At 46.0% G+C, this 23,152-nt stretch overlaps 1 protein-coding gene across 2 annotated transcripts; it reads right to left on the bottom strand.

Annotated features, from left to right (window-relative positions):
- Positions 1 to 141: 141 nt before the first annotated feature.
- WDR91 (WD repeat domain 91) lies at positions 142 to 23,122 on the bottom strand. 2 transcript variants are annotated; one of them, XM_062615500.1, is made up of 15 exons: positions 22,945 to 23,122; positions 21,005 to 21,184; positions 19,215 to 19,421; positions 17,776 to 17,859; positions 15,153 to 15,277; positions 13,074 to 13,251; positions 12,640 to 12,795; positions 10,342 to 10,541; positions 9,763 to 9,913; positions 5,689 to 5,783; positions 5,219 to 5,387; positions 4,241 to 4,349; positions 2,614 to 2,726; positions 1,649 to 1,846; positions 142 to 754 (listed from the first exon to the last, which is right to left on the bottom strand). In XM_062615500.1, the coding sequence occupies exons 1-15, from the start codon at positions 23,065 to 23,067 to the stop codon at positions 590 to 592; spliced, it is 2,253 nt and encodes a 750-aa protein (XP_062471484.1). In that variant the 5' UTR covers positions 23,068 to 23,122; the 3' UTR covers positions 142 to 589. The 2 variants fall into 2 exon arrangements, with proteins under 2 accessions (XP_062471484.1, XP_062471485.1); XM_062615501.1 differs by lacking the exons at positions 17,776 to 17,859; positions 19,215 to 19,421 and having other exon boundaries at positions 22,945 to 23,121.
- Between the last annotated feature and the right edge of the window lie 30 nt (positions 23,123 to 23,152).

Below are 23,152 nucleotides of genomic sequence, written 5' to 3'. Positions count from 1 at the left end.
CATGACCTGCCCTGCCTGACTCTGCTCTGGGCAGGCCAGGCCAGGGCCAGACAAGATGAGGCCACTTCCAGCCTCCATGACGCTGTGTTTTTAACACACAGATGTCTCCGCTGATCCAGACATCTCATACCGATACATACGTTCATGCAGGCCCAGTCTTATTTGGACAGACCTCCTGCCTTTTTCACAAACCTTTTGCCTGAGTCTGACCTCCTCTTAACTGTAACTGTGTCTGGCAAGAGACAAAACAACTGCAGACTGTATCCAGCATTGCCAGGCACAAAGATGGCAGCAACCGTTGCAGACACCAAGCCTTCTAGCGACGTGCTACTCGAGATTCCCCAACAGAGGGATCGCAGCTGCTATAATGGGTCAGTGGAGGCTCCGTTTTTCAGTGCTGCCACTGATTTGGTCCCATATCAGCACTCTGTTGCACAGTGGTTTGGCAAATGTATTTAATGTTTGTCGAGACAAAAGCTACAATGAGAAGAGGGACTGTGTTGCCTTCTCTCTCCCATGCAGTTTGTTCCTGTGGAGTTAACACTGTTTCTGTCAAGGCTGTTGCTCTTTCCCTTCATCACTATCCAAGTTAAGACTTTTGAGCCAGTAAGGTTGTTAATTTAATCTTCCCATCCATAGAGGCAGTGAGGCAGGTCCCACAGTCCATGGCCGTGCTCCAATCCACTGTGACAACGGGAGCTCTGTGTCCTCCGAGGGAAAGGCAGCTCTCCAGAACCTTTTCCTCACCATTTAACTAAAAGAAGGAAAACATACGATTTTAAGGAGGCAAGCTTCTTCAGCAGGGGCAGTGCACCAACAGGAAAAGCCAAAGCGTGCTACAGACTCCATATCCTTATCAGCATAAATAATTGAGCCAAAAATCAGAGAGAAGTTGAGAGTATGCAGCACACACGCAGAATTAGACTTCCAGTCTCATGACAGAAGCATGTGTTCTCAGCTTCTGACATTGGCCGAGCTGCAGGAATTGAGCAAGGCAGTCTAAGAGCACAAACTGATGAGGAGCACATAGGCCTAAGGTATAACTCATGTTAGTGTGGGTGCTCTGAATGCCCCAGATGCAAAGTAAAAATTCTAATTTGCCTTGCAATGGCTTATACTCACCTGTAATGACTAAAGAATCAGACAAGGGGGCTGCAATCAGTAACCACCTGTTGTGGTGACACAGAAATTTGGGTACTTGGAACTATTCAGCCTTACCCTTAATTTCAGTGTACACTAAGAGCAGATAATCAGGCTGGGACTAACATAGTAGCAGCAAGCACACAAGGCAGATTAAAGATCAGCATCAGCCAATAATCACAAATTTTGCAATGAACTGGCAAGTATCAGTATGTTAAAAAAAAAAAAAAAAACCACAAAACTTCATCCTAGGCACCTGGGCACTAAGGAAAACTGCTGCAGCTAAGCTGAAGAACATGCAGCATCCATACTCTGCCTACATACGGAAAGCTAAACACATACAAGGGGTTCAAACACTTGCTAAACACCACATCAAACTGAGCAGCAGCTTTCACAGAGCAGGGATGGGTACATGCTGCTCAAGAGCCTCTAGTTGCTGGTGTTGCAGGCTTGTAACAAGAGCTTGTACGGATGCGTAAGAGCATTCCCCACCACTTCTCAGACTTACTTTAAAAATTACTCCCCCAGTAGAGGAGCACGTCAACATATAGTTGCCTTCAGAGTCAAAAGCAAAAAGCCTTCCTCGTGGGAACTGGACTTGCTTGTAGCCACTGTACCCAGACAGAACAAAAGGACCTGTAGCTTCGGTGGGAAGATGGTACTCAGACACCTTCAAGCCACTTCTGTGAATATTCCACTGAATAAACTAGAACGACAAAAAGGGATTACAAAAGCCCATAGTTACATTGACTGGGATGAAAGCAGAGGGGCCATTCCTCTTTTAAGCCAACTGGCTATTCCTCACAAACAGAATATGGCATTTTGACATGCGTATCTAAGTGACTATAAAACACAAGCCGCAAAGGCTGCAGGCTGCCTACTATCCAGGCAAGCATAGGCTCTAGCTTCCACTAGTACTGCTGCCTATGTGTCCTTCCACATTGCATGCAGTATCCTGGTGGGAATTTACTTAACTCTCACCAGCCCCACCTTCAGGCAGGTGGATCCCTCCCTGAGCCACATCTCTACTGCTCAAGACTGTGGAACTGCAGAAATTGAAGCCTTTTATTATAAGCAACTATAAGGGAGCTGCTGACAAGGAAATTTATACAAAGTGGTCAAAGACCTGCTCCTTGGTGAATCCCCAGATCTGTAATGTGGTGATGTCAGGGGCACAGAAAGGTCATCTTCACATGGATTCCCTAGGAAGCGGATGTTACCAATAGGAGGATCTGCAGACAAGGTCTGAGGCAGCTCCAGCTGTTAATATACTTTCCAGCCGTTAATATACTTTCCAGCCACTCTCTCTACAGAAATTGCACGGAGCAGGATGGTGCTGCACACTGAAATTACAGTCAGCAGCCCGCAGATCCCCAGATTCTGAGGCTATTTTTACTGCTATCCCCACCACATAGAGAAGACTCCAGAAGGTATCTCAGTCAGCTGAGCAATAGGTGGTCATCCAGAGCCTACCTTGCCATCCTCGCCTATGCTGTAGACTGTGTTCTCATCACAGCTGAACTCAACAGAGTAGACTTCCCCATCGTGTGCCTTCCAGCTCATGGCGCACTCATGCTGCTGCATATCTGAGGGGAGAGCCAGAACTGAACACAACTCATACTCACACAGAACTGAGCTGAAGAGAGAGAAGTCCTTTACGTTCATAAGGTCTCTGCCCCAGCCCTCTAAACCAGTCTGGGGGAGCTCAAGAGACAATCCTAGCACCCTGTGCTTATCCTCCTGCATGTGGCTTTTACACTGATCACAAAAAAATCATTGCCTGTAATTAGGCACCTCTTCCCCTAACTTTACAGGGCTGCTCACTGTCAACTGCAGGCATTCTGCATCTACGCCCCACTGACACCTTTATTCTTCTCCCCCCTTTCTCCACCCTCACAGCTGCTGCCAGCTCTGTCCTCCTAGACACAGGCCTGCAGCCTCCAGCTCAGCAACCAGGCCAAAAGCAGATCCCTTGTTCACATTCATAGGAGAGGCAGGCCCAAACTGCCTTTACTGCAAGGACAGGCTGAAGAGGACAAAACCTGAGAAACAGAAATTGCTCAGGGAAGAAGGACAGATGGGAAACCCGTGACTTCAACAAGAAGGTTACACATTAATTCCTTTCCTCAAGACTCAGCCTCTGGCAGTGGTACTGCTACATGGCATACCCAAGACCACAGGGCTCCAGGGCAAGTCAACTCTCCTCCTCAGCAGGAGGGAAACAACAGATCCAGCAGCACTACCAAGGTCGCCAGCCAGTATTGCCCGGAAAAAGGTTTAATACAATTCCCTCCTGAGAGCTATTGCGGGGAGAAAATAGCTTCCACCTTGGTGTTCAAGCGTGTCCCACAACTGCCTCCCTGCTGGCAGAAGAAGGGTGCTAGGGGTAGCCAGCTAGGGACACCAAGGGGCCACCTCACTGCCCAATTTCACAGCGTCATCTAGGTTAGAAGTGACCTTTAAAGATCATCAAATCCAGCTGTTACCCCAGGACTGCCAAGTCTAACACTAAAACACATCCCTAACCACATCTACACATCCTTTAAATACCTCCAGGGGTGGCAACTCCACCAGTTCCCTGGGCAGCCTGTTCCAATGCTTGATGACCCTTTTGATGAAGAAATTTTTCTTATATCCAATCTAAACCTCCTTTGGCACAGTTTTTCCTCTTCCCCTATTACTTGTTACTTGGGAGCAAAGAGCAACCCCCACCTCACTACGTCCTCCTTTCAGGTAGCTGTAGAGAGTGGTAAGATCCCCCCTGAGCCTTCTCTTCTCCAGACAAAACAACCCCAGTTCCCTCAGCCATTCCTCATCAGACTTGTGCTCCAGGCCCTTCACCAGCTTTGCTGCCACTCTCTGGACCTGCTCCAGCAACTCAACATCTCTTTTGCACTGAGAGTCCCAGAACTGAACACATCATTCGAGGTGTGACCTCACCAGTGCTGAGTACAGGGGGATGATCACTGCCCTGGCCCTGCTGGCCACACCAGTGCTGACACAGGCCAGGATGCCACTGGCCTTCTTGGCCTCCTGGACACAAGCTGGCTCATGTTCAGCTGCATGTCAACCAACACCCCCAGGGCCTTTTCCACCATACCAAAAAGACGAACAATCCCATCTGCAGCACCGGTGACCAGCAGGTTGCCATTGTGGTTGAAAGCTGTGCAGTTAATAGCAATGGGCTCAGGCTCCAGAGAGAACTGCAGCTGGAAGGGAAAGTCTGCATTAATGCTGAGAAACAGAGCTCTGGGGTGCTGAGGAACTGATCTCCAGGGGAGGAAGGAAGACTATATCTAGCAGCAAGAACTCCTCCAGTTTGGAACCTTTTACCCCTCATAATTATAGGCTTTAAGGCTGGCAGCTGCATTTTACTGTGACACTAACCCAACAATTCACGTCAGCCAAGCCACAGCTTTCTTGGCCATGGTCTCAAGGCTGCAAACCCAGCTTCTGGCAGGCATTAGCCTGAGTATGTTGCTTTCTCCTACACATCAGGGACAGCATTTCTTAAGAGAAAAGGTGAGGAATGGAATGAGGATTTCCTGCCAGAATCTGACCCATTTAAATTGAAACAATGGAGAAGATAACACAAGATGAAACCTCTGAATGAAGCACTTCACTCAAAAGCAGGGAGGGCAGTGGAAATAGCAAGGGAAACCCTTCACTATAGCTCAACTGGAGAAAATCTGAGCAGAAGTGAAGAATCATTCACTCCACCTGGGACATTTTCAGTCATGAACTATGCAGGCAGCATAGTCCACAAAAAAAACGCACAAAGCAACCCCCACCCCCCAAAAAAAAAAAAAAACAAACCAAAAATACAAACACAAAAACAACAACAAAAATACCCCCCCCCCAAACACAACATACCAAGAAAACAAAAACCTCTACCTAAACCCCAAAGCTGCTCACACTATTCATTTTTCTCCTGCATGTGACAGAGGGGAAAGCAGGAAGGGGGCTAAAAGAAGAGGATTTAAAGAAAAGTCAGCATAATTTAGAAAGGGAGCTCCTACACACTGAAACAGAAGACGCTCATTTCTAAGCAAGCAGTCTGAGACAAGAAAGCAAGTACCTGCTGCTTCATCGTTTTAGTGTCCCACAGTAGCAGCTTCCCAGGAACTTGGTTCATGCTTTTGCCCCCAGAGCTGACTGCTGAGAAGTCCACGTGGGAGATGGGGCTCTGGGCTGCTGCAGAACACACAAACGAGGCACCACTTGGGCTGCAGGCAAGCGAGAGGATCCTGAAACATAGCAAACAGTCTGAATTGCCTTTCCAGCAGCTGCCTCAAGCACAACACTCAACTACAAGCTCTCCCAGACAGGGTGCATTGTACAGGAGGGCAGAATTCAAATGCTTAGACTGATTTTGTGCATTTCCCATTTAACTAAACAGTTTTATGTTGCTCAGACAGGGACTGCCCTCTGGACAAAGGTTACAGTCCTCCAGTTGCAGGAAAGCAGTGGGAACATTGAGACTTCACCTACCTTTTCACAGTCAAAACCAGCAATATTTATATACAAAAACCAGTATTCCAGAGTTACCTGGGCATGTCTTCATCAATGCTGATTTCACAGAGATTCTTCTTTGCTTCTGTGTCATAAAGACGAACCGTCCCAACCCCGCTGCCAAGCAATAGCTTGAAACCAGCAAGGAGGAGATGAAAGGAATGTGAGTGAACAGTACAATGACACTGTCCAACAATCAGCATCACTTTTTTTTTTCCTGTTTGTGCACTCAGATTAAACATCACTCCTGTGCCCCCCCATTAGGGCACATCCTGTCTTCCTCTGCATATCATGCTGAGTAAGACTACCCCAAAGCCACAGAAGTCAAAGTAAAAGCACTGTTTTCCAGCAAGAAAAAGATCCAATAGACAAAAAGGTGGACTAAAAGCTACTTTCTAGACTATGGCTCAACATTATAGGATGCCAGACTTACATGGAGTCTCAATATCTAGGGGAGCAAGGAAAGAGTAACACAGAATTAACAACTTAAGTTTAAGAGGAAACTAGCAGAAGCCACATCCTTTCATAGAGCGGAGAATTAAGTCATCCAGAAGGGCTCACACATGCTTTACAAGTGGTGCTACAATTTAAATCAAAAGTAAAACCATGGAGGGATGCATTAGCATAGGAAAATAAACAAGCCAGATCCTTCTTAATTGAGAGCCTGGCTTGCTGCAAAATCCCCATAAATTTCAGAAAAAAAAAATCTATTGGCAAGCAGGAAATAAACTCCACAAAGCAGAACAAACATCAAACCAGCTGCATGGACAACTTCCTCAGAAAGACAAGCTATAGCACCAGCTCTTCACAGGTGGCATTATGGGGTTTAGTAGCAACACACTGTCAGTGCCAGAATGTATGCAATATTCCCCTGGTTGCAGGCCTGCCTTCGCACACAGCCCAGTCTCTTCACCAAGGGAGCTCATGAAACACTAGCAACAGCTCCAGGACTCAGAAGAATGCATATAATTTAAGGCTCCTCTATACACACAGTACACAGTATGCTAGAGATTGGAAGGGACCTCAAAAGATCATCTAGTCCAATCCCCCTGCCGGAGCAGGAACACCTAGATAAGGTTACACAGGAATGTGTGAATGTGTCCAGGCAAGTTTTGAATGTCTCCAGGGAAGGAGACTCCACAACCTCCCTGGGCAGCCTGTTCCAGTGTTCTGTCAACCTCACTGAGAAGAAGTTTCTTCTCAAGTTTAAGTGGAACCTCTTGTGTTCCAGTTTGTACCCATTACCCCTTGTCCTATCATTGTTTGCCACTGAGTAGAGCCTGGCTCCATCCTCGTGACACTCCCCCTTTATATATTTATATACACTAATAAGGTCACCCCTTAGTCTCCTCTTCTCCAAACTATAGAGACCCAGCTCCCTCAGTCTTTCCTCATAAGGGAGATGCTCCACTCCCTTAATCATCTTCGTTGCCCTGCGCTGGACTCTCTCCAGCAGGTCCCTGTCCTTCTTGAACTGAGGGGCCCAGAACTGGACACAATATTCCAGATGGGGTCTCACCAGGGCAGAGTAGAGGGGAAGGAGGACCTCTCTCGACCTACTAACCACCCCCCTTCTAATACACCCCAGGATGCCACTGGCCTTCTTGGCCACAAGGGCACAGTGTTGGCTCATGGTCATCCTGTCATCCACTAGGACCCCCAGGTCCCTCTCCCCTACACTGCTCTCTAACAGGTCGTTCCCCAACCTATACTGGAACATGGGGTTGTTCCTGCCCAGATGCAGGACTCTACACTTTTCCTTGTTATATTTCATCAAGTTACTCCCTGCCCAACTCTCCAGCCTGTCCAGGTCTTGCTGGATGGCAGCACAGCCTTCTGGCGTGTCAGCCACTCCTCCCAGCTTAGTGTCATCAGCAAACTTGCTGATAGTTCACTCAATTCCCTCATCTAAATCGTTGATGAATATATTAAATAATACTGGTCCCACTACTGACCCTTGAGGCACTCCACTAGTTACAGGCCTCCAACTAGACTCTGCCCCATAGACTACAACTCTCTGGCTTCTCTCCTTCAGCCACAGTCCACCTCACTACCTGATCATCCAGACCACACTTCCTCAATTTAGCTGTGAGGATGCTGTGGGAGACTGTGTCAAATGCTTTGCTGAAGTCAAGGTAGACCACATCCACCACTCTGGCATCATCCATCCACCGTGTTATTTCCTCATAAAAGGCTAAAAGATTGGTCAAGCATGACTTCCCCTTGGTGAAGCCATGTTGACTGCCCCTCATAACCCTCTTATCCTTCATATGCCTTAACGTGGCACCAAGGATAAGGTGTTCCATCACTTTCCCAGGGATGGAGGTGAGGCTGACCGGTCTATAGTTACCCGGGTCCTCCTTCTTGCCCTTTTTGAAGACTGGAGTGACATTTGCTTTCCTCCAGTCCTCAGGCACCTCTCCCGTTTCCCAAGACTTGGTAAAGATGATGGAGAGTGGTCTAGCAATGACTTCCGCCAGTTCCCTCAGCACCCGCGGGTGCATCCCATCTGGACCCATGGATTTATGGATGTCCAGATTGCTCAACTGGTCTCTAACCCATTCCTCATTGACTAAGGCAAACCGCTCCGTTGATGTGACTTCATCTGAGGTCTCAGGGGTACAGGGCTCTTCAGGACTGCCTGCAGCAGAGTAGACAGAGACAAAGAAGGCATTCAGTAACTCTGCCATCTCTGTATCTTCTGTCACCAGGGCACCCATCCCGTTCATCAGTGGGCCTACATTGCCTCTGATGTTAGTTTTATCTGCCATGTATTTGAAAAAGCTCTTTTTGCTGTCCTTGACCCTTCTCGCCAGGTTTAATTCTAAGGAGGCCTTAGTCATCCTAGCTGCCTTCCTACATCCTCCAGCAGCAGGCTTATATTCCTCCCAAGTGGCCAGCCCCTCCTTCCATGAGCATACCATCCATGAGCATACCCCCCCCCTCTTCCACTTGAGCATACCCAGCAATTCCCAGGGCAGGTCTCCTGGCCCTCTTCCTTGACTTCCTACATGTCAGGATGCTCTGATCTTGAGCTCGGAAAAAGCAATCCCTGAATGCCAACCAACTATCTTGGGCCCCTTTACCTTCAAGCAGCCTTGCCCATGGGATTTCCCCTAGCAATTGCTTGAAAAGGCCAAAGTTTGCCCTGCTAAAGTCCAGGGTTGCAATTCTACTTGCTATTCTACTGGTCCTACCACACAAGATCCTGAACTCCACCATCTCGTGGTCGCTGCAACCAAGGCAGCCCTCAACCTTTACTGCTTCGACCAGACCCTCCTTGTTAGTGAGGATGAGATCCAGCAGCGCTCCTCTCCTGGTCGGCTCATCCACCATTTGCATGAGGAAGTTATCATCCATACACTGGAGGAACCTCCTGGACTGTGGCTGGGTTGCCGAGTGGTCCTTCAAGCAAACATCAGGGAAGTTAAAATCCCCACGACGACCACGGCCTGTGACTGTGAGGCCGCTCTCAGCTGCCTGTAGAAAGCCTTGTCAACTTCCTCACCCTGATCTGGTGGCCTGTACTCTCTCCACTAAGAGAATTAGAAAAAATAAAGCGCTACAGGAAACATTTAAACTGTCATGATATTTAAACAAGCCCTGAGCTCCTTATGCACACAGCAACCCCCAATTCATAAGGCACCAGTATAAAACTGGCCACAAAGCCCTTTTCACACCTGCATACCACACCCATGCTCCCCCCTACTCTGCTTTTGGCCCAGGGTGTGAGTGAATAAAGCCCCACAGATCCCTGCTGCAGGGTTCCTATGGGCTGTTGCACCAGGCTGTCTCTACCTGCCAAGTGGCTGCCTCCTCTGCCTGAAGAGAGGCACTTCTCTTAAAGGAGCTGCTTTTAATCTGCCACTGTACTCACACTGCATCTTCAGAACTTCTGTCTCAGAGGCAACCAGTGAATTCCTTGCTCAATACACAGAGTACACTCCTCACTCTAGTTTTCTTAGACTTCAGTTCCCCATGTCCCACTAAGTGGAAACTAGCTGTTGCCCTGAGCTTATCCACAATGCAACTATGTAGAAGTTAATGGGCAGCCACACAGCCCCAAATCATCTGACATGTTTCTCAAGCCTCTACACGCAAACTACTCACCAGCCGATCACGCTTGGTTGCCCATTCCAGAGACAGCAATGGAGATTTGGAAATGGATGAAGCTTTAGTTTGCATTATGGGGTTAAAAGACCACACTTTGATGACCCCGTCCACATCCAAGCTGGCCACTCGCCGTCCAGAACAATCAACCCTATGGGCAGAAGGAAACTGATTGGATTTTTTTCTCTCCCTGAAGTTCTTAGATGTGAATATATGCCCCAGTAATCCTTCCTCTCCTGGCCACACACCAATTCCTTCTGCAGGAATCAGAACTTCCTTGCACCACTTCCTGCCCCTTCCACAATGAAGGGCACCAAGCTCCACATGTGAAGTATAACGCCCTTAAGCAGTATCACCTTGCTTTACTAGGGAGTTTCTTCCTGGCTGGCATCTCCCAGTCACAAAAATCTCTGTGCATTCTCACTGCACAACCTACAGGCTATTATCATTCACGCCAACTTTACTGCCCTACAACCAAGGGTACACGCACAATGTGCTGGACAGAACAGAGGCTGGGAAAAGGGGCTGGACGGCCTCTACAAAGCCTTCTACAAGAGGCTTCTTCTGCCAGTCCATTACCTGCAGTACATGATGGATGAATGGTGTTCCCCATACTCTTCCTGGCTCAGAACGATGAAAGGCTGCTCCTGCCGGACACCCACAGCCTCTGCATTGCTGGCAGGCATTTTGGCTGAAGTCTCTGTTTGCTCTGCATGCAGCTCTGAGCATGGCTCCATCTCAGCTGTGCTAGTATCTGTTTTCTTCTCAGCACTTTGGCCCTGAAGGAAGAAATCCTGTGTGAAATACAAGGAAGCAGCAGCACCTCCAGATCAAGCTCTTCAGCCACCCCAGCCTGCTGGGAGAAAAAAAAAAAAACAAAAAGCTACACTGGAAAAGAAGCGCTCTCAGCTCAACACACGTTCTGCCAGGGACCTTTCTGAGCACAATGATGGTGTGTTGCACAACTGCACCATTTAATATGGCTTCCTTGGTTGTAGAGTCCCTTATATCCCCCTCCATGTTCCCAGCCATACACTTTAAAACCAACCATAACATCGCTTTGGCGTACATCAGCTGGTACCAGAGGCCCGTTTTGATGCCATCAGGGGACAGATTTACAAGGAAATAGACATATTTCTAGGAACGATTGCATTCAGCAGTGTAAGTTAGGTTGGTATAATTTGCAGATCAGTAACCTGCACAAAATCTCTTGATGGATGGTAAGCCCCAGTGGATGGATTATCCTCATCTGCCAGAGACTGAATTTCTGCACAATGAGGCAACAGCTGCAGCCAACTGACTGAGGACAATGGTAGACTCAAGGCCAAAAGCTTAAACCCCAATTTGATAGGGCAGCATAAAAGGAATTTTGGAAAGTGAAGGTATATGAACGAGACAAGATCTGTACTGCAGTACAGTGTTTGAAAGCAGCTTTATCTTCCCTTACTACCAGAAGCTGACCAAGAAACAGATACAGCACATAAGCCAGTAAGACATCCGTAAGCACTCCTCTGCTAAACCATCTTCTGAAGATGAAGTGCCCCAAAATGGTGTTAGTATTGACGGTTTTGAATCCCTGATCCCTAATACATCCTTATTTACAGTAGCTTCACATCTTGAGCAACATGATTCAAGGTCACACACTGAATAATCAAATCAAGCAAAGTCACAAAGCTAGAAAAAAAATAGGAAATAAATCCAAGAATGCCCCTCTCTGTGTTAGTTAATGTGAGAAGATAACCAGTGAATGAGACTCATGTGAAAGAAACTGTGCTGCCTCTCAGTTTCCTTTCTGCTCACGTGTTGAGCACAACAGAAAGCTGAACAGGATCAGCTTCCCCAAGAGCACCAGAAGCAGCTTTTACAAAGCCACGAAAACACTGTCTTAACCTGGATCATCACAAAAATAGGAAAGTCAAAGAATACTTATTGGGAAACCAGGCTTTGCAATTTTCCAGCCACTGTTTAATTAAAATGTTTTAGATGAGACATTAATTGAAAGGTTCTCTCGTAACTTTGAACGCTTAGGGGTGAAGTAACATCTCCTCTCTAAAGCACCACTCCCCCCCCACACCATAGAAAAGCCACACATATGGACAATAAGCAACAGTCCTTCATCACCGGCTCTCCCCCAGGGCACGGTGTCTCATACAGCCAAAGTAAACATGACTAAGATGTTGCCATCATTCCTCCTGTGCTCTGTATCCTTTGACCACATGGCTTCTGAAAGCCAGAAATTACACATGTAAATGGTAGTAGTCTTTTGACCTTCAGTGGTTAAAATCCAAGACACGGTTTTATTGTTTCATTATTAAATTCCAAGACACAGTTTTTTATTTTATTTGATTAGAAAGCAGGGCACACACCCCCAGGCAAAACTGCAACATACAATGCAAAAACCTCAGAAAAGCAAACTTTGCTGCTGACAGTATTTTTACTCCTACCCAGGAAAACTTCCTATCAATTTTTATCTGTCCTATGCAGAGCCTGCACAAACTGGGAGAGAACTCACTTGGGCAGGATGGGTGAGCCAAGTCCACTGCTTGGTTAATGGAATGGGGATTATAACAAGATATTTGAACATAACCATTCACGTAGATGAAATATACCATCCCTAGGACCAGCCTGTTGAAAGTATCATGGGAAAAGACAACTCTTCTTCCATCTGAAATGTCAATGCTGATTCCCTTCCAGGGACACAGAAGTAAACCGAATGCAGAAGGAGTTGATTAACTACAGATTAACCTGTGATACAGCTAGATCTGAGTAGCAATTCAGAAGCTAAATGGGAACACTTGCGCTTGTTTTACCAATTAGCACAACAAATTACAGAAATACCAGCCCTCTGCCTCCCAACCTTACAGTGTTGCCCAGTACCTGGAAGGTTCCTTTTGACAGAAGTTCCTTCCTTTCCTTCCCATGCTCTTGCAAACGCTTCTGCCGCTGCTGCAGGGAACTCGATTCACCTGCTAAGCCACTGAAATGGCTCTTCCCGTCCTTAGAGCTCAGTGCTCCTTCTTTTCCTTTGGCACTCTGGAAGGCAGAGGAACAATTTGGCCAAGTTACACTTCTGCTAGGCTGCAAAGCAAAGAGCAAAAGGGGAAACAAAGAAACCAAGCATCTGCAAGGGCTCCAGAAGCCTCCCAGACAACAGCAGCTGTGTTTGTGCTGCATTCAAACCCACCAAGGGTTCCAAGGAAGGAAAGTATATTTCTTTTTTTCAGGTGCACACAAAAGCTTGCAACAGTGCTGTGCTGCAAGTTACCACCTTGGACACTGAGCACCTTTCAACAAACCCAGTTGAGAATTACCTGATGGTTTGTTGATTCTTTCTTTCCTAGCAGCATACTGCTGGTCTGTGTTGGAGAAGCCCCACTTGGATGGGCTGGTCTGGAAGGGCTCTTTTTACTTTGGGAAAGAAAAGAGGACAGAAAGCCTCCCCGGGACTGGAGAGAATGTGCAGTACCCCTCTGACTGCAGGTCATATCGCTAATAAAAAATAAAGATAAATAAAAGACAAGCCAAACAAAAACACCAAACAGAATATGAAAGTGTAGCCAGATAACCTCAAAGACCACCCAACAAGTGCCAGCTGTTTGACCCACTGGAGCAGTGATGTTCCCTTCCAAGCTGATGGACCACTATGCATTAAAACACTGTTTTAAAACACCCTCTTGGTTCCTGGAGCAGAACATTAGAATTACTGTAACCAAAGCTCACTTCTCAGAGATGCCATTCAGATTGCAGGCTCAAAGGGGCACCTCAAATTCCTTCCACTCCATCTGGTGAGTTTAGAAAGATCTCAAAGGAAAGGCAGGGGAATCCAGATTTCCAAAGAACCTATTCAGCTGTGATTCCCAATTCAAAGTGTAACACAGCCTTACTTTGAGGGGCATTCAGTATTCATTGTTTCACTGAATACCCTCAGATATTTAGCAAGTCATGTTCAGCAACTCTAAAGCACAGGCCCTCAATATCTCAAAAACTGGACCCAAAGACAACAAGAAATTTTAGGCCCATTTCTGTGATTACACACACCTCCCTGCTCAGCCCACAACGCTAAGAGCAGCAGCTGCTTCCCAGAACATAATTGTCTGACCTCACTCTGCTACAGCTCCTTTGGAGCAGAGCAGCACGCAGGAGAAGTGGAATACTATCATCTTCACTGTGTCCATTCTCTGTTCTAGGAAGGAACACTTCTACCAAAGTTGGGTTTTGGGTTGAGCAGAGACATGGAAAAAGCAACCAGAACTAGCCCCCAGACTAACAGACAAGTTGCACACAAAAAAAAATGACACTTCTTAGACAAGTTTTTCCAATGCAAATGGGCAAATATGAATATGGGAATAAATGATCCCATCCTCCATGTTGCTCTCCCCCATGTGTGCAGATGAACATCAGGGTTTTCCACTTAAGAGGTTAAACAAAACAAACAAGAATAATCTCAAACTCTGTAGCCTGTCTCATGCAGAAAGTGCAGAGCAGTTATCTAAATCGTTCACCAGACACTTAGGTCTATTTAATCAGACAATTTTTACACTAAAATTAAAACTTTGTGTGTGGTCACTGCTAAAATTTTTATTTGTCCTTGTCAGCAGATCAATTTTATCAATCCCCCTCCCATCTGAAGTGAAAGAAGAACATGAGAAAGTGAAAGCCCTGGCAGTTACTAATACCTTGTGCTGAGATAGATACATCTGCTTTCAGATCTTTTTAAAGCAAGAAAAAAAATAAATCCCTAACACAATGAATTCAAACTCCCAGACCTGCTTTGCATGACTGCATAATGGGGCAAAAAGAAACAATTAAACAAGCTGTATCACTGTGTATGTTGCCTAATTTCCACAGATCAGAATACAGAAGATGCAGCTATAGAACACACTTTAACTGCAGCAAGTCTATGAAGAATTCTGAGCCTCACAGAAGAGAAGCGCCTTTTTCCTTGACTTTGCAAAAGTAAGAAAGCATCTCTATAATAATGACCCCTCTGGGTTATACAGTAACAGCGGCTACAGAACAACATAGGACACTCACCTACTGCTCTGCAAGCACTAACATAAGAGTCAAGAGACAATCCACTTTATTTGAGCAATACAGCTGGGTATTGCACTGCTATCAGTACCCTGGCTGCCCAGACCACCTTGCTGCTGAGAGCAGAGCAGAATCACTTCCATGTGTGCTTGGGCTCTTACTGATTGGCAAAGATCTCTCTCCCAAATGGTGTGAGAGATGCCCATCATGAATTCTCCCATTAAACCACTTAGGTCACCAGAAATTTTACTTGGATGCCTTTCTGCATTGACTTGCAGGGCAGGAAACATGGAAATGACCCTTCAGGGTCCTCCCTAACCCATTAAAAGCAGCAGAGCCTGTCCCTTGCAGGCACTCACAGCTCAGAGTCCCCTAGTCGATCCATGTTGGCCACATATGCAGGCAACTTGTGATGCATGACTGCTTGTTCCACCTCCACTTCCTCTTTCTTCATGCGGGAGGATTCAGCCTGCAAAGCAAACAGCTACAACAAGAGAAGAGAGCCAAATAAACAGAGGGTCACTGAGATTCACCTCCTTCCCACTTGCCGAGGCTGTTTGCTCCTTTTATTTCAACAATCCTCAAGGATGTGGACAGAAGAAAGTTGTTCTCACTAGCTGAGCTCCACATTAGTCCAAGTAGTCAGAACAGTCAGTACTTTACACACATGAAACTGGGGCCCACTTAAAACCCTTCATTCTTCTCCTTGAACTGCTGCTGTAGGGACATTAATGGTGCTGGGAAGCAAGAGCCAGCTACAGCAAAGCTAATCAGCCACATGGTGCAGGCATTTCAAGGCCAGGGCAATGCACGTGACTGGCAGTAGTGATGTATGGGCACCGAGCCTAGAAGGTAATCTTCCCACAGCTAAGGGGTCAATGAGCTGGCAGTGTACTGAAGCCAACACCATCAGGTCACCCTGAAATCCAGCTCTGCACACTGCCCAACTCCTTCCCAAGCTTGACAATGAGATTTACCTCACTATGGGGAAGAGCTATTTTTCTCCCCCGCCCCCCCCCAGCAGAAAGGAACCTCAGGACAGATCTTTTTATGCCTGTGACTCTTTTTCACATTAACAGTTCCTTAGGCTTTTCTATTTCCATGAATTTGTTTTTCAGATGTTATTCTTCGTTTTCCTTTCATCATAGTATTTAAGGAAAGAAATTACAAGAAAAAGGAGCTTCAGAACTTCAGCTTGTTATTCCTGTATTTGTGTTGTTTCAACAGTGAAATCAGAATCACTACTTAATTTCAACTAGCATCAAATTCAATATTCATTCACACCATTTTTTATTTAAACCCCTACTTGGAACACTGTGTGCAGTTCTGATGTCCTCAACATCAAGGCCAGGTTGGACGAAGCCTTGGGTGAGATGGTTTAGTGTGAGGTGTCCCTGCCCATGGCAGGGGGGTTGGAACTAGATGATCTTCAGGTCCTTTCCAACCCTAACTATTCTATAATTCTATGAACATAAGCAGGACATGGAGCTGCTGGAGCAAGTCCAGAGGAAGGTCATGAGGGTTGCTGGAGCAGCTCCCATATGAAGACAGAATGAGAAAGTTGAGGCTGTTCAGCCTGGAGAAGACAAGGCTGCATGGAGACCTCATAGCTGCCTTCCAGTATCTGAAGGGCTCTTTCCAGCCCTAACCATTCTATGATTCTATAGGTAGCCTCTTCCTTTTCTGACCTGATCAGTTCTCCAAAAAGAAGTCTAGTTTTACCTCTACAATTTGTCAGAGAACACTTATCCAGTCTGTAAAATATCAGTCAGCATACAAAACAAAAACAAAGCAAAACAAACAAGCAAAAAACCCCAAAACCACAAAAAGCAGCTTTGACTAAAAGTACAGAATACAAAAACCAAGGAAATAAAAGAGCTCAATTTCAAAACATACCTTATCCTGCTGTCCCTATTTACTGACCATCTTTGCAGAACTCTCCTATCAAAATCTGCCTGAACCACTGAATCCATACAGTTTACAGCAACAAACCTTGTTTTCCTTTCACAAAAAGTGCCTCCATTTAGAAATCAATTATTCTCTTCAACATTTTTAGGACAAATGAACAGTCCTGATCAACTATCAAAACAGTTGAAACAGGAAGCACAACATACAACATAGTGTTTTATAACACAGGAGGTAAAGCACAAAACTTACTGAAGTATTTATACAGAGCAAGTTTTTAGTTAGTATGTTTGAGGAAGTGGAACTAAAAGTCCTCCTTGCATGAATAAGGCTTCCCACTTATACGCTGTCATCCACATGTGATCTATAGCTTATAAAGCTCTTAAAACTGTAGATTTCACAAATCTCTTTAACAGGAAATTACACTGGCAAAGGAACAACACATTACATATTCATACAGTCTCTTTAAGCATCTACTGATGATACTGCCAAAAATAAGACACGGAGATGGGCAACATTTTGTCTGAACTGGTCAGCCCTTCTCATGATTTACTGCAAGGTCTTGAGTTGGAAAACAGGCATTCACAATGTTATCATTAGCTGATCTAAACTGCGTGTCAACCACAGTGAACTGGCTACTCAGAAGAAATAGTTCTGCCTCTTTGCCAGAAGTTATTGCCAGTTTCTATTGCTCCATCAGCTAAAATCTGAAAGTGACTGAATGCTATTCACAAGTTTCCATGCAGTCAGCCATATATGCTCCTAACTTGCTACTAGTTTCACCTTGTCTTGTCTTTGTAGTGTAGCAGGAAAGGAGCTTGCACATTATCTAGCCACCTACCAGATAGTACAGGGAGAGGGACAGTCACCTCCAGTGAAGGGACAGTAATACCCTAAACAGGCAACCCTAAGTTTACTGGACACAGCTGAAAGATAAGCCAAAATAACAAATGCCTTATAGAAGAATCTTCCTGGAATAAGTGTCCTTAATTGCAACTGTCTTGAACAGATGGAACCAATTTTACAAACTCACAGCCTCATGCAGTCAGCAGCTAAAAGAGTGACTTCAGTTCTGACCTTATGCCGCAAGGATTCATTTTCTTCTTGTACAAGACTGCTCTTAAGACATTCAGCTTCAAAGTTCAAAATGACTGGAACTGGTGAGGAAAGTTAAAGAAAATCCAGGCATGTATCTGGCTCAGTTCTACAAGCCAGCACTCCATACTGCCATTTGCCTGTAAAATGGCAAAGCTGCCTAGTCCGAGTCCGTACTACTAGCAGGAAGTATGTGCAAGGCCATTAGACTAGTAACAGTGTAGTTACCTAAGCCAAACCATTAGCCATAGTTTAACTCCAGCCAGCTGCTTGCTCACTCCCCCACCCCCTTTGCAGCAGGATGGGGAGGAGAATCAGAAAAAGGTAAACCTATGGGTTGAGGTAAGAGCAGTTTAATAATTGAAATAAAATATAATAATAAAATATTATAATAGGAAAGAGAGAGGAATAAAACCCAAGAAAAAAAGTGATGCACAATACAACTGCTTACCATCCACTGACTAATGCCCAGCTCATCCCCAAACCACGATCAGCCCCTTCCTTCTAATTCCCCACAGTTTATATACTGGGCATGATGTACTGGGGTATGGAATACCCCTGTGGCTAGGTTGGGTCAGGTACCCTGTCTCTGCTCCCTCAATAGCTTCTCGTGCCCCTCCTCACTGGCAAGGCCTGACAGACTTCTGAAAAGTCCTTGATCAGGGTAAGACTACTTAGCAACAACTAAAACATCAGTACATTATCAGCATTGCTCCCAAACTAAAGCCAAAACACAGCACTGCACCAGCTACTGGGAAGAAAATTAACTCTATCCCAGCCAAAACCAGAACACTATTTCACACAGGCTTTGCAAGGATTTTTAGATTCTTCCTTTTTACATACCAGAAGTGAAGGACACAACAGGTTCTATTACAGTGTTAATATACACTGAAGAAACAGTTCAAGATGAGCTGTACTCTAGCTGCAGCGCAAACCTGCCAATCAGCCAACAAACAAGGTCAGAACTCTGTAGTGTGAGACAAAACCTATTATTTCTGCCAACACTGAACTACCCTGTTATAGCGAGCTATCACTCGGGTGATAGGGTCTAATAGGAGCTACTAGCTCAGTTGTGGACTATGACCCAAGGCTGCATGCCTGGTTTGTACTATGCCAAGCAAAGCGGAAAAAGTGTTTCAGAACAAGATGCGCACAAGATTTCTAGTCGCTAACATAGGGATGAGTTCAGAGCTAGCAACAACCACAATTATTTATGCCCAGGGAATATAACATCATCGGATAATTGAACAATAAACATTCCAACATCCTCTGGTAAACACCAGCTTCCTATTAAGTCTTGTCTCTAGACAATAACCTGAAAGCAGCAAGTTCTGTAATACTATATTCTTGGCACCACTGTTAATGGTGAGCACAACACCAAGGCAAGGGAGATTTAACTATTAGTTGCAGAAAAGGATATGCATGCACTGAAATAAGACACTCAGGAAGTTGTGCAGAGAAACGATAAACGTATCTGCCCACTGTCGGGAGAAATAGGTGGCGAACGTGGGGTTGGAGTCTGGAGCAGGGAGGAAGGGCAGGACAAACCAATCCTTCCACTCTGCCTGGTTCTGGAGCTCGGAGGCCTGCTTGAGGAAAAACTCCTGCGCCTTGTCATTGCGGCCGGTCTGAAACACAGCAAGAAGAACAGGGCTCATGCTTCCATTAATGCCATCAAATGGGTTCTAGAAATAGTTGCTCTGTGTTATAAACACAGTAATAAATACTATCACCACCCAACAAAACAAGCGGTTAGAGTTAACAGATTCATCAGGGAATAGAAGAATCTCAAACACAGTAGGAGAAGCTCGCAAATGCACTTAATCCAACCTTTTTTCCAGTCACCACAGTCTTGCTTATGGGCAAATCAAACTAATCATACTGATTTCCAGCTAACCAATACAGTTTGTGCACTGATGTCAGACATAAGCATTTGTATACAGGACCAAAGTAGCAGATGCATTAGATGGAAACCTTTTCAAGCTACATTATTCAGACACGACAGTCACACCTTCGGGTAAGCACAGGGCAAAACAATACACAAAAAAGCACATTTCCAGAAATGTGCATTAGATTAATGATGGGTGTTGGTGGACCCATCAAAGATTTTCAGTCAGAAAATGGAATCAAGGAGGAAACTTCACTTCTAAATGGCAAGAAATGGAACATGAATTCCTTACAGGTATTCATCTGTTCTGTTTGCCAAAGCCCACTCTGTGTAGTATATTCCATTCACTTTCCTGGAGTTTCAATAGGATAATCTTTGCTCCCTTTTAAGCTCATTATTTTCTGTTTGATTCAAAGCAAACAAACGAACAAAAAAAGCACCCATTTTCTCTAACAAATTGTCTTGTACAGATTTGAAGCCTACTTCTCCACTCTCTTATAAAATAAAACTCCACAAACTACAATGCTAGACAAAGACTGAATAATTACAGGATCCATATATAAATGAGAGTCAATACAGAACTCAAAAGTGTCACAAGGTACAGCAGACAGTGACAGCAAATACAATCGTAAATATACCTTGGTTCTGAGCTCCCATGGAGGTGCGAGTAGTCATTTTTTTTTAATTCTGGCCCCTTTTTCCCTCTTGGTGCTGTAAAGCCTGTGGTGCCTGGAAGGACCAGCTGAGTCCTGCCAGCAGGTTACAGTGGAAGGAACAGAGAATCCTGCCTGTCAGTCCCCTGCACTACCACTGCCTGCTAAATCATTCCTCATTGTGCATCAGAGCAATTGACTACTCCTACCTACATACAGGTGCTTGCGACTTTTTTTCCTGTCTGTTTCTTTAACTTATGAAGATTGCTTTGAGCACTGTTCCTGTCCTCCTCTGTTCTCACAGCAATGCCCCACGGGGAGGCATTTGCAAACCTTGTGGTTATCTCCTGGTATCCAATTTATTAACAGAGGCTGAGCAGGACTGAGCTAGCAGTACAGCCAACCTGTTTGAGGGGGACCTGCTTTCATGTCCAAGTGTATCTTGCTCACAGCTAAGCATGTAACCCTCTTGCTGGAGCTTCCTTTATCCTGCTTACAAGGTTGTCATGTGAGTCTTCACTAAATTCGCCACTATACTTCTGATGTATGACATGTGAATTGCTTGCCCCTAACCCATCAGGCCTGCCAGAGGCTCACAAGGGTATTTTATTGCTCTGATTTCAGACATCAGGATCTTTGTTTAAAACAAAGCCTAAAAAAGAAGTAGTACCTGAACAGTATGGACAAGGTAGTATCGGAATAAGCTGGTTTTCAGCTTGTTCACTGTTGGCCTGTACACATCTTCCAAACGGCTGAAAAGACGTCGGTCCAGATAACTCCAGTAATCCCGCAGGGCTGCCAGATCATAGCTCTGAACAAACTGCTGCAGCTGGTCCACTATCTTATCCACCTAAAGAGGGCAAAACAAGGGAAACTGCAGTCACGAGGGCTCTTCCAGCACAAGAGATTTTCTGTAACTTAATGCTGAGAAGCTTTAACCACACAAATAATATTACAGTTCAGCACTTATGCATTAGCTGCTTGCCTAACCCTTGAAACACTCTGCATTTGGCATCAGCATTCTTCCACTCTGGAGCACCTTTACAAATAAAAAAAAAAAGAAAAAAGAAGAAACTTGAAAGAACATAGCCAAACAGATTTTTGACCAAAAAAAAAAAAAAAAATCACATTTTGTTAAACACAGCTGATAGGGTGTTTTGCAAGCAAGCAAAACTTTCCTCTTCTTTTAGAAGAAGTCAGTTGATAATGAAGAAACAGGAATAATATGATTAAATGTTGAAAACTTAAGTGCAATGTGGAAAATTTTATTACTTTTAGACTGAAAAAGCTCTATTTAGCCAACAGAAAGAGGAAGGTCCATTGTGCTGCAATCTTTCAAGTACCTTTATCTTTAGTAATATCATCTACTAACAAGGCAGGCATAGAAGTCTGCAACAGATTTCTTTTTGTCCTCATGCTTCTTTGAAAATCATCTCTGCATATGAGTAAGGCAGAATGGTGGTGTGGAAACCAATTTTTTTGTTCAGTGATCTTCTGATGGCCAAGACAGGCATCAGAAAAAACATCTGCACCCTATACAAAATTCAACTACCAAAGTTGTTTACTATGTGGTTTGCTTCCCCCTCATCACTTAATACCTTAGGACATCATCTAGCCTCTGCAGCTTCCTACAGATAAAGGAAATGACAGTCTGTGACCCCAGCGGTCCTATTTTGTTCGATATCATTGCAACTAAATCAAATGTTTGCTGACCTCTAAACGTTAGCAAAGTGCTGGTGCTCTAAAAATAAAAGCAACATACTTTATGAATAATGAGGTATACTGGTTGCAGTCCTAGTTAAAAGAAAAATCTGACTATTCAGAACACTATATGCAGTGCCCAGAACTGCTGCTACAGAACAAGACGCTTGCACAACGGACTGTATTTTTGAGGGTGGCAAATCCCGCGCTAGTTTCCACCCATCCAGCAAGTCAGCTGGTGCTTCAGATACCCAAATTAAGGAGCAGACCTGCAAACCCGCTGGATAAAAAGCCTCATGACTGAGAACAGCTCCAGGCAAAGCGACATCCGCCTGCCACTGCCCTCTCATACACACATCTCTACCTTTCCTCTCGGGACGAAACTGAGAATCCTCTGGTGGTTCACAGGTCAGACACAAGGTCCGTGGACAGCAGTTTAGGACGGGCCAAGCAGACACGGCCAGCGCGGAGGTAAGCCGGCCGGGAACGACGACTACCGGCCGCGAAAGCAGGCGAGGGGGATGGAGCCCACGGTCCACCGCCGCTGCCCTGTGCGAACGCCGCTTCAGAACCAAGCAGGAGGAGAGCCTTAAACCGGCTGAAGCCGCTCAACCGGGAGGCTGCGCCAACAAAAACCGGCGACGAGGCCGGGCGGCGGCCCCTGCCACCGGGACGAGAGGGGTCCCGCCTGCACGGCCCACCGGGCCCAGGCGGGGGGGGGGGCCCTGAGGCAAGCCGCTTCCGCGGGGGAGCGCGGGGACTCCGGGAGTTTCCCCACTGCCGCCCGGCCCGATCCACGCACCCAGCCCCGGGAGCGGGTAGGCGAAGGGCTCCCCTGGGCCTGCCCGGATGCCGCGCCCTCCCCGGCGGCCACCCGCGCCTGGCAGGGGGAAAACGGCCGCCGCTCACCCGAAAGCCCTTCTCCCGGTCCGCTTTGATCTCCACATCCAGCTGCTTGAGGGCGGCAGTGAAGCCGCGGAAAAGCAAATACTCCCGCACTAGCTCGTCAGTCCGCTCCGCTGCCGCCGCCATGGGGACCCCACGACACCGCCCGCCCACGGGCGGGGAAGGAAGAGCCCGGCCCAACGCCAGGAGAACTACGGCTCCCAGCGTGCCT

The sequence above is a fragment of the Pezoporus occidentalis genome, unplaced genomic scaffold (genome assembly GCF_034315485.1).
Source record: "Pezoporus occidentalis ecotype Australia unplaced genomic scaffold, CSIRO_AGI_Poc_V1 ctg182, whole genome shotgun sequence".
NCBI lineage: Eukaryota > Metazoa > Chordata > Aves > Psittaciformes > Psittacidae > Pezoporus > Pezoporus occidentalis.
The sequence above is the reverse complement of the archived record's forward strand: the minus strand, read 5'-3'. Positions and strand labels throughout refer to the sequence as shown.